The sequence below is a fragment of the Solea solea genome, chromosome 9 (assembly GCF_958295425.1).
Source record: "Solea solea chromosome 9, fSolSol10.1, whole genome shotgun sequence".
NCBI classification, from domain to species: Eukaryota; Metazoa; Chordata; class Actinopteri; order Pleuronectiformes; family Soleidae; genus Solea; species Solea solea.
Genome location: NC_081142.1, coordinates 8041389 through 8053438, shown reverse-complemented (window position 1 = coordinate 8053438; position 12050 = coordinate 8041389). Strand labels below are relative to the sequence as shown.

The 12050-nt window shown below is 40.5% G+C and overlaps 1 protein-coding gene across 1 annotated transcript; it reads left to right on the top strand.

The window, feature by feature from the left end:
* The first annotated feature begins 5197 nt into the window (after nucleotides 1-5197).
* LOC131466085 (lipoprotein lipase) lies at nucleotides 5198-10711 on the top strand. Its single transcript, XM_058639170.1, has 10 exons — nucleotides 5198-5460; nucleotides 6311-6507; nucleotides 6779-6958; nucleotides 7777-7888; nucleotides 7972-8205; nucleotides 8782-9024; nucleotides 9609-9729; nucleotides 9884-10102; nucleotides 10238-10333; nucleotides 10430-10711. Exons 1-10 carry the CDS (start codon nucleotides 5361-5363, stop codon nucleotides 10449-10451), a joined length of 1524 nt encoding a protein of 507 aa, XP_058495153.1. The 5' UTR covers nucleotides 5198-5360; the 3' UTR covers nucleotides 10452-10711.
* The last annotated feature ends 1339 nt before the right edge of the window (nucleotides 10712-12050 follow it).

The following is a 12050-nucleotide window of genomic DNA, read 5'->3' as shown; positions in this document are numbered from 1 at the left end:
TGAAGCCAATCCTTGCATACACTGGACAGGATACCAGCTTATCAAGGGCTGACAGATTGACGGGTAACCATTCACCACATGGAACATGCTAACTCCACGAAGAATGACCCTTGGATGAGCGAAGACTCAAACCTGTGACCTTCTTGCTGTGAGACAACAATTCTTACAGTGTAGCCACAACATACAGTAGTGAAATGACATTGTCCTATACGTGTGATTTAAGCGTTGACTAAAAGGATAAAAGGATGCTTCCTTCCTCAGGTCTTTAGGGCACTAATATCAGTACTTCCTTGTCTGTCTCAAGGATAACGATGAAGACAGTGACAGAATCAAGCTACCCCCGGTCCTGATCAAGGTTGTAAAGATATGAGGGAACAAGGGAGTCATAACACAGGTCACCTTCAGATGTAGAAGAGTCAGTCTACCCTTGAGAAAGAAGAAAACATTAATATAAAACATGACTAAGCTGAATGTGGATTTTGTAATCAATAGTACAAGATCTTCAGATAAAGCATTGCATATGGATATGTGCATATGAAAAACACCTTCATATGAACATGTTATGATATTTGTACACATTTAAAATGCACTGCAAGACATGACAAAATAATCGTATCATAATTGTCACTTATCACGGCAATTTTATTTAATTGTTTATTTTTTCCCAGTTGTGGTTAACATTGATTTAACTAATGTAACAACTTTTCTACACTGTAGGTGTTTGGCCCCATCTTTTGGGTTATTTATTATTTTACTTCATTCAAACTGTCCACACAAGGAGCAAACATCCAGTGTGTGACTTTAACTGTTGCTGCTATGATCCATATCAATACAAACAGGCAACCTGCTCATCAAAACATTACTCTGCAGAGCCACTGATGGTATTAAAAGAGTCCCACAGTGAGTGTTAAAGTAGATTGTTTTTGACATTATGTGACTCGCCTACTTCTCCCTTGTGGCTTACAACTGTCTTAACGGCAGTTCTCCTTAACCACAAACAGCATAGTAGATCCATCAACATCTGAAGCCACATCCAGTATGTTTTAATAGTTCTGGATTATAACGGGAGTTATTATCACAAAGCCAGCTTTGCTATAAAAACAAGTCAAAATATCATACGTAACACTGAGCCAATCCACAGTAAGACTATGAGAAAAGAAAACATGTTCCCTCTGATTCTGTGAATTTGAGGATTACTCAGATGTACAATCCCGCTAGACTTTGGAAAGGGAATAAAGGCAAATAAGCAACATCTGGACAATAGAATCTTTGGATGAAGCATTTTTCTGTGACTGTTTAGTCCGACATTGGGATACTGAAGAATATAGGATAGTAGTTTACTAACCAATCCTACACTCAATTTGTTTGCACTGGTTTTATATTTCATGCCATTTCAGTAACTCATTAGATCCTGCCCTTTGGTGCAATCAGCTCATTCCCATCACCTGGTGTCTTCCTGCTTCCCTTCACACCTGCAGCTCATCTGCACATTAGCTCCTCACTATATAACTAGATCTGTCCACATTTACCTGAGAAAGGTCAGATTGTCATGAGTAGTTTTCAGCCTCTCCAGCTTTTGCAGTGCTGTTTTGACTCTCCTTTGAGCTTTTACTCTGTTACTTGAATGACCCTTAAAGTTTAAAGTTTAAAGTTTCCTCTTTGCTCATATGTTTGAGACTTTATCTGACATAAGAATGAATGCATATCTGAGAGAGATTGTGTGTGAGAGAGGTATCGCAAACGTTTCAGTAAGGGCAGAATGAATTATGAATTAGCTCCTAGACAGAACATGTATTTTATCACTCTCTTTCTCTCTTATGTCAATGAGGAAATAAACCTTCTTCACTGTGTGCTGCTGGACAAATGTTGAAACCACAGAAATTTGAAGTGAAATAAAGAACAAAATGGTGCTGCAGCTTCTGAGAGGTGATGAAAAATAACTCTAATGGTTCTCTGTGACACAGATTGATCAACATTATTATTAAATATTTGATAACCTGTGTGTGTTCATCACAACAAAGACCCCATATCATGTGTTTCAGCACATTATTCATCTGTCCAACGCTAATACATAACCTGCATGAAACAGATGAGGCACGGTAACAGAAAGAGAAGATCACACCACCAACTGGGATGGAAAGTTGTTGTGTATGGTCCGCAGGGACTCAAACTGGAGGTGTTATCATGTTCATCCTTGAAGCGTTCACACGGACCACCATGGAAATGGACTGGTGACAAAAAAAAGACCTCTGTAGACACACGGACAACGGAAAAGTATGACCCAGCCCAAAGTTGTGATGTAAACTATAGCTTTTTTACACTCAACTCCTCACATTGACTTCAAAGTGGTGTGTTGTAGCGTAAACGTACCTGCGTATGTCACTTTCTCTTGACTCTCAGAGCAACAAGCTTGTGACATTTTCAACCTTAATCTCATTGACCTACTGTGGACTTTATCTTGGCATCTTATGCCACAGTTTTTGGCAACAAATCAGCTGAAGAAAGACAACCGTCCTTGCCCAGATATTAACACACAGTCTCCAGTTGGAATGTAACAGCAATTTCAGTCAGACAGTCGATGAGTGAAATACTCTATGCAATAGGTCAAAGGTTTGGAAGTTTTTCAGAAAATATGAAATTGCTTAAACAGCAGTCTGTGATTGCCAGTGACAATCTGAGTTCTGAATTTAATTCACGCCATCCAAATGTTGCTGATGCTCAGGACCAGCTTTGTTACAGAGCAAGCACCGTGGTCTCATCAGCCTATATATATATATACAGTATATTTTTTTTTACTTGAATACATTGGTTTTTAAAAAGTAGTACATTTTCACAAAATATAGAAAAATATTAAAGGTAGGGTTGGAGATCCTAGAGAAACTGTTTAGCGCGGGCTACATTTTGAATTCAAAAGTCCAAGCGCCTTTCTTCAGACTTCCCTCCGAAGCCACACCCCCTGAGCACAGGAACGTGTAACAAACACGGATTCACGTGCATTGCGCCGCATCGGTGCTTTCGGTACTTTTTGGTGACGCTAACTTTTTTGGATACTTGTGATGTCGAAAAACAACAAATACTCTGCATCAGCCTTTTTCTTGGTAGTAGCTTTCCCAAAAAACACCTTTCATTTGCAACCAACACCTGTTGTAGGCTCCTTTTCTGCCATAACGTTGCTGCAGTTGTTTTGTTCATTCAATGCAGTGCTGTTTTAACAGAAGAAAACTGATAAAATGGCAGTCTGCAGAACCTCATACTGCCAGACTTTCTAAATGCATAGACTAACGGCTAACGCAGGTTTATTTCTGCTCTTTGATGCCATGACAAGGACACATAAGTTAAAAATGGCCCCGCGGCTACGTCAAGAGGCTCCTTTATGTCCAGCCAAGTTGCCTTTGCCGTGATATGTCAGGGAGAGACAGCTATGTAGGTGACCGGTGACACACTCACTGGACACTGTTCATTTTTCAGCCACTGTGCAGCGCAGCTCAGCTCTTGACGGCTCATGAAGCACATGATCTGCCAGTAAACAGCCTGCATCAAGTAAAACTGACTGTAAATAGTGACCACACATTTCACCAGGTGTGTCAAAGTTCAGCAGTGATTATAGGCTAAACATCATGCACTGTATACAAGAAAAATCAATCAAAAGACACTTTGAAACTCATCTTTTCAAATGAGCTTTTTACTAAATATATTTTACCCTTCATTTGCTTATTTTGTATGAAAATTGCAGCGTCATTATTTTCTTTGGAAACACTGACTGCATTGAAGATAGCTTGTTTTCTGTAGAGTTAATTAGGTTTCTCTTCTGATAACATTTTCTTGCTGAACATTTTTCTGGAGCACATTTGAAAGGTCCAGTGTGAAAGACTGCAGATTGTGACAAACGGAAGACTCATTTGCTCACTCCCCTCTTTCCCAAGCATGTCAGGGAACTATGGTCGCCCTCACTCTGCTAACACAGCTTGGCTCGGCTCTACACTTTTTTTTTCTTCCTCGTGCCTGGTGATTTATTTAGTCCCTGCCTTTGTGAGGTTCCAAGCGAACTGAGCTGACACTAAAATGTGACGTCAACAGACTGCCGGCCACTGATTGGTCAGAGAGTGTCATCACTGGAAGAGTCATGAGCGCGACATCCGACACAAGAATCAAACCGAACTGTAGATTGGTTAAAATTAACTTAAAAATCCTGAAAACATGTGTTAATCTCCAACATTTAGCAAGGAAATTTTGAAAAGCTCAATATTTAACAGAGGAGTGTGGTGTATTTGGCGTCAGCACTGCAGAAAGCCGGTGATCGTGAGCCGAATCACAACCCGTTCAGCTTTATTTTAGTTCTGTGCTCCGTTCATGCAGGAAGTACTGAATTAATCTTTTAATTCATTGATTCTAATGATTCAGTACACTGAAAACATGTTTTTGCTTTTGCTCATTACTAGTTTGTGTTGCATATAAAACAATGTACACGTTCTTGTACATTTCATGCAGCCCTGCTATGACGAACCCGCCCAACATACCAAACCGAGTAGAGTCCAACCGAGTAGTGCTAGAGCTGTATAATGTGCCATTAGTTTGTGTAGTAAGCTTCATTCCGCTTAAGCTTCATGTGTGCAATGCAACCTCAGGGTGGTTTGTCCATTTTGGCTGCTGGAGAGACATGTTGGTGCAAGATGGTGGCCTATGTAAAACAAGGTCCTTGCCTAAAGTTGATTTATCTATTTATATATTTATCTGCCATAGTACTTACAAAGTAACATAGAGTTATTCTACAGCCTTCTGAACATTCTAAGGATAGCATATTGATGTGTTTTTTTTGACTGTATATAAATGTATATTTGTTAATAAATCCTCCTTGACCTCTAAATGGTTTCACATTTAAACGACCCAATTCCATGTGTGAAAATAAACATTTTATGATTATCAGTTAAACAGTCAATTTAATTGATTAAGTTAGTAAGTAGATATTTAATTCAGCCCAACATGTATCTTTAATTCTCAAGGTGGATGTGGTCGAAAAATTGGCAAAAACTATCCATTGAACTGGCTGTGGTCTAATGACAAGTTATACTAAGTGTTGTCTCGTCTCATAAAGCAGTGTAATGATTGACTTTACACATATTTTTTTCCATTCCCCCGCCCGGGGGTCAGCAGCCAATGGCTTGTGAGGGTGCTATTTAAGACGCGGCGTGTTCAAGGTGGTTCAGATATCAGCGCTCTTCGCGCAACAGGACGCAAAAGGATTATCCGGAGGAAGAACATATCAGGCAGACACACTCTCTTCTCTCTTCTCCTGCGGTATCTGTGTGATTCAGCACTGTTCAAAGGCACCGTCTCTCTAACCGGGATAAGCTGGAAAAGCGATGAAAACGTGGCGAGTCCAGCTGCTGTACTTTCTGGTGTTGAACGCAGCTGTGCAGTATGTGACGTCCCTGGAAAATGAGCTGTCCGGTTCTATTTTTGGTGAGTTGCCAGTCTGACCTCATCCACAGGTGTAGAGTAGTTTGTTGTAGAGCAGTGATATCTGTGCAGACAGTGAAGAAATGTCTTATATGAAAGGAACTCCCGTCACTTTTTACGCTCAGTGCTTTTGTGTGCACAGGGTGTATTTGTGCAGATTAACCTCTGATAATAGGGTTATAAAGGCATTTACAACACACCATATTTCTCACGTGTCTATGACTGAATCCTGTCTTTGTGCTTTATGGCAAACACAAATCTTCCACTGGGCTCTAATGTGAGACAAATATGTGTTTTACTTAACAGTGGACATACATTAAGGAGAAGAATGCATAGAAAACATTCAAGCCACTCAATTATCTAAACAGGAATTGAACTTGTGATTATTTATGTTTGAATTACAGCCACTAAACCGCTTCAACGCGTGTTAAGTCTTGTAAATATCTGTGATTTTTTTTCCACATCCACCCCCACTCTGAAATCTCAGCACAACCCCCCAGCTGAGTAGAGTCAGCTGACTGAGTTAGGACCCCTGAAACTTCAGCAGATTATAGTCAGTGAGTTGGCAGGAACAAAGAAAAAAAAAATCTTGGTGGTTTCTATGGAGCTCGGTCCAACCAAGTGAACCTCCGTAACCCCCAAGAACTGATCTGGTCTAAGGTAGAAGCTGATTTATTGAGGGCCCCTGAGGGGCCGAGTCTTATTAGAAACTGTCACTCAGTTAGTTAGTCATGCGTCTCCAACGTCTTAGAGTTACACATCAACAAAGACGCCAGCCTCACACGGGAGGAGCTATGTCGATGTATGTTTAACAGAAAACTATTTCCAATGAACCGCAACTTTCTTCTTTCAGACGACTTCCTCGATCCCTTGAAAGACTTGTTTCACCACAAAGATGACAGCAATGAAACGGTTGCCAAATTCTCCTTACGCAAACCGTCTCATCCCGATGATGACCTGTGCTATATCATTCCTGGAAAACCTGAATCCCTGGCAGCCTGCACCTTCAACAGCACTTCCAAAACCTTCCTAGTAATCCACGGATGGACGGTGAGCAGAGAAGCCTGTCATGACCTGCCCTGGTCTTTAAAACCCTGCAGGGCTTAGTTCACTTAATGCTTTGTCTGTTTTGAAAGACTAAACACCTGGTACTGCTAGTGTTTCTTTACTCAGCCAAATTCTGGTGACCCATGTCATGTAAATACATGCTGTAGTCAATAGTGAAGAATGGTCTTGATGTAGGCAGTGTGGACGTCGCGTTGATTCTACCCCAATTTACATTTCTGCATTGTAAGTATTGTTTCATGTGTCATCTCAACAGCTGAGTGGTATGTTTGAAAGCTGGATGACAGAGCTGGTGGAAGCGCTGTATGACCGAGAACAGACGGCTAACGTCATCGTGGTGGACTGGCTCGCCTCGGCACAGAACCACTATGTGTTTGCTGCTCAGAAGACCAAAGCCGTGGGGCAGGAGATCGCTCGCTTCATCGACTGGCTCGAGGTCAGTGGGAGCAAACTTTCACGCCTGTCTTTAGCACAATATTCTGAGGAATACGCCGGCTTTTCACCATCTCTGTTTTCCATGGTAGACTTTGTAGTAAAAGCGTGGACAGTGTATGACTTCTCAAAGTCTGCAGTTTTACACATTTTATATGTAGCCACATGTAGTATATGTAAAACTGTGGCCATTAGTCTTTACTGCTTCTACTGCAATACCAATTCAAAACATTGGAGAGTGTTGGATTCATTCATGGTTCATTTATACCGGTTGTTTAACTGTTCTGCTAATCTGTTTTATTTTTTATAAACATAAAACCTATTTGGTCAATTTTTTTACGTCAGCAACAGGCGCAGATTGAAAGTGAACGTGTGCCTGTTTATCACGTGATGAGAGGAGATAATGAAGTGACAATAATGAACTGTGCAGACATTATATATGTTAAACATTAACGACAACACGAGAAAGAGAGAGACTGAAACGCAGTCACGTACCTGTCCAGGAGAACATTTGCCACGCTGTCATCTGTGATCAAAGTCTTCTCCACGTTCAGGTGTCATTTTTTGAATGTATCTCCAATATATACTCTTGATTTTCTTCTCCTCTGGTTGAGTTGTTTTTAAGAGCGATACAAAAGGTTTTTTTTAGGTTTAGTAACATTAGCTCACTGTGTAGACTTATGCATTTGGGAGCTGGTAAATGAAAATTGAAACTGTGAATAAACATGTTTTCTATACATTTCTTGCTCTCTTTTATGACATAATTCATTTCTTACATAATGTACCGTTTAAATCATCTTTTTCATTGTGTTGTTTTGAAAGGAAACCACCAATATGCCTCTCGAGAACATCCACCTGATTGGCTACAGCCTGGGGGCTCACGTCGCAGGCTTTGCTGGCAACCATGCGACCAATAAAGTCGGAAGAATAACTGGTGAGCAGAACATTTATACGTATGACATCAGCTGTGCGTCTTGTGATTTCCCTCAGTCAACGATAAAAACTCTCTGTCTGCAGGTCTGGACCCAGCTGGTCCAGACTTTGAGGGGGAGCACGCCCACAAACGCCTCTCCCCAGACGACGCTTACTTTGTGGACGTCCTACACACTTTCACTCGGGGTTCGCTGGGTCTCAGCATTGGTATACAGCAGCCTGTTGGTCATGTGGACATTTACCCCAATGGAGGCAGCTTTCAGCCAGGCTGCAACCTCAGGGGGGCTCTGGAGAAGATTGCCAACTTTGGGTTATTTGGTAAGAATTAAGAATTCAACTGTAAAATGCAGTTGAGCATCAACTGGCTGCAGACAGAATTAAGTTTGCGGTGAAAAACCAGGACTGTTTTAAAACACGAGTGTTGTTTTTAAACTTTCAATTATCCTCAGCATGTCTTCTTTAGTCATTTAAATTTCTTCTTAGTAATTATACCTGTAGTTTGACCAGTGTAACCTGCCTTAAAACAAAGCTCTGTCTGTTACAGACAGGTTACAAAACACAATTATGTGCATATTAGTTTACAGACATATGGAGAGCGTGCACAGTCCAGCAGCGACACTGCAGCTGCTTGTTATTAATCTGTCTCAGCAGTGAACATTGTTGCTGTCGGTTGCACAATAACCACATTCACACCCAGCTGAAAATAAACAGAGGGCCTCAAACATGGCAGAGGGAAGGTCAGCCACAATATCAGTCAGTGAACAGGTTGATGAAGTGAACCTAACCTAGGAGAACATAACGTATTACATTATATATTATATATTATATTTAATTCCTTTGTGTCCTATTAGATGCAAGTGTTTAAGTATCATTCCCTCTTCCTTCCCCTCTCAGCAATCACTGATGCGGTCAAGTGCGAACACGAGCGCTCTGTCCACCTGTTTATCGACTCTCTGCTGAACAAGGAGGAAGCTGCCAAGGCCTACAGATGCGGCAGCAACGACATGTTCAACCGCGGCATGTGTCTCGGCTGCCGCAAAAGCCGCTGCAACACGGTGGGCTACGACATCAGCAAGGTCCGCAAGGCACGCAACGTTCAGATGTACACCAAAACACGGGCGTCCATGCCATTCAGAGGTCAGTGGAAGTGTTGTACAGTATGAACTGTCACAAACTAACGACGTGTCAACCAGTAGAATCTGACCTTGTATTTTGAAGCCCCAGGATTTGCTATTTGACCAGTGGCACGTTGAGGTTTTTACAACCGCAAATTCACAGACGTCACCTGCAACCAGGCTTCTGTTGATAATATCAGCTGTCCATCACACGGGTGTCTACTTATAAATGCCATGCCTCATCATCTACTTTCATCTAAATGGGAACAAAACAATGTTCTATTGGAACAGACCCCAAACTGGCGATTTAAACCATTCATTCCTCAGTACAATGTATGAAAAAAAATGTGTTTAATAAAAAAATGAAATACTTAAGGAACATTAGGAAAATCACAGGTGTAAATCATCAAATTAACGATGGGCGTTCCTCATTTTCTGGGTCACACTGCCCTGATTTCCATGAACTGAACAGAGCCATCGTTAATGTGATCAGTAACACCCGTGCGTTTCCTGCCTACAGCATGATCTAAAGGAATTAAAAGAGCTAACTGCTGCGGTAGCTGGTGTGCGTGTTTAAAGCTTCTAAAATGTTCTGTCGCTCTGCAGTTTACCACTATCAGCTGAAGATCCATTTCTCCAGTAAGGTGACCCGCTCAGAGATGGAGCCGTCGCTCACAGTGTCGCTGTACGGAACAAAAGCAGAGGCTGAAAACCTGGAGCTCAAACTGTGAGTGGGTTATTCCGAAGCCTTTATGAAACAAAGTTGCTGCACTGTGACTTGTATTTTGCAAGTTATGAGTCTAGAGTTGCATAAACAGTTATAAAATAACCAACTGTGGTTTTATCCTGGTTCAATAAAACCATCTATGTGTGTCCGGCAGGAAGGAGAAAATATCAACAAACAAGACACATTCATTCCTTTTGGTGACAGAGAAGGACATTGGCGAGCTGTTGATGTTGAAGTTTAAATGGGAGGAGACGAACGGCTGGTCAACCTCCAGCATGTTGAAGATGGTTTCCTCTTGGTGGTCTGGTGACTCGGACAGCGCCAACATGGAGGTTCACAAAATCCGTATTCGAGCTGGCGAGACCCAGAAAAAGTAAGTGCACTATAAAAGGACCAATTCCTCTAAAGAACTCTGGTTCTTTTTTATATATATATTTTCTGGTAGAAGAAGCAGCAATTGAGTCCTCTTTCTTATAGATCAACTGTGTTTTATGAACTCCCCTTTCAGGATGGTGTTCTGTGTAAGAGACCCTGATGCTCAGAGCTTAACCCAGGAGGTCACATTTGTGAAATGTAAAGATTTGTGGAGGACAAACCAAAAAAGGTGAGTTAACAGGCTTTGCCCACATCCCCTGACTTCATTTACCATGACTGTAAATGCTGGTAAATAACAGTAAACCTTGTGTTTGTTTGTCTGTAGACTTATTCTAAAAGACCACTGATGTGAAAGAAAAAAAAGTCCCCCTGCTTCGTTTCAGCACTTATTAAATCATTTCTACACCTGTAACTTATATTATTTTTCACATTATATAAAGACTGCCTGGCTTTGTATGTACTGTGTAACAATAATTACTGTGTAATATGTTCTAGTGTCATAGTTGTACATACAAATGTTGTGTTTGGTTGGAGCTGGATATGATTCAAAAGTATTCTGTGAGTGTTCAGAGTCTTCCATACTAAGAAGACTTTATACTACTGTACATATATTACATATATACATATATAGTTCAGGAGGTAGAAATGTCCTATTGTGTAAAATACTTCAAGTTAAACTTTTTTTATGTATAACAAGCACTGTGAAGATGCAGCTAAATACCCCACAGATTTTTAAAAGTTGTTATTTCTTAGAGTCTTTTATGCAATAGGGTTCAATGTATTTACCTTTTATTACTAACTGAGCATTCACCACTGCGGCTCCCAGCACTACATGTGACTGTGGGACCTGTATCAGTGTGCCTTACTGTAAACAGTCGCTAGAAGTGAGTTATTTCAAATTGAAATTGTCTTAACTTAGTGCTTTGTTGCTGTTTATATTTTCAGTTATTCTACAACTACTTTTTGACTCTGAACCTTAGAAACATTTTGTTTTTATTGCTGCATCGCTGCAAGGTGACGTTACTCTGAAGCTGTTACCTTAAAGAAAGTGCCTAATACCATGTGTCTAAACTGAGGTGCTCAGTGAGATGTCGAAGGTACGGTTTATCTCATGCCTCTTTAAATCCCAGCCTGTTCACTGCACCTTTATTCCGACCTTGTCTTTGTGTGTAAAAGGTACAAAATGGGGGCTCTACTTTTATTTGCTTTATATTTCGGTTCAGTGTAAACAAGCGTGTACATAAGGTGGATTATTGTGGAGTTTTCTTCACTGCAGTCTTGGTAGAAAAGGGGGCTTTGTCTATTGTGACTTTGTTGTGCTGTCTTTGTGTCTTTATGTCCTCTGTGCTTGAGACGACTCCAGTATTGGCTCTTATCCATTCAAACGTTAAATGTCCTATAGCAATATCTAAACCTCAGCTCTTAGAGATCGGTACTGTAATCATTGTGACCTCATTTCCACTTGCTTTAAAAAAGAGGAAATGCTTCATTATTGCACTGAAGAGGAGACGACATTGCTAAACCCAGTTACTTGTACAGTGAAATGTATGTAAATACAATAATAATGACGATGGTTTGTTTTTTTTAGTACACAACACTGTTAGATTAATGTTTTACCTTCATCATCTTTATCTGTAAAATATGCATTTATATAAACTTTAGTACATATTTGTAAATATTGACTGTGCTGTATAAAGTCTTTAATAAACCAAAACTGCTCTCTGAACCTGGCATTTTATTAGAAATACCTCTCACCACATTTTGCAAACATTCCATTGTTATACATTTTAATGCATTATCAAAGTGAAATGTGTGATTCAACAGTTTAAAATCTCACATCTGTTTTTGATTCATATAAATTGCAGGAAGTGAATTTTAGCTCTGTCACGGCGACATGTCCTTGCAGGTGTGAAGCCACTGCATGTAAACTGTGTCAAGGTGACCAG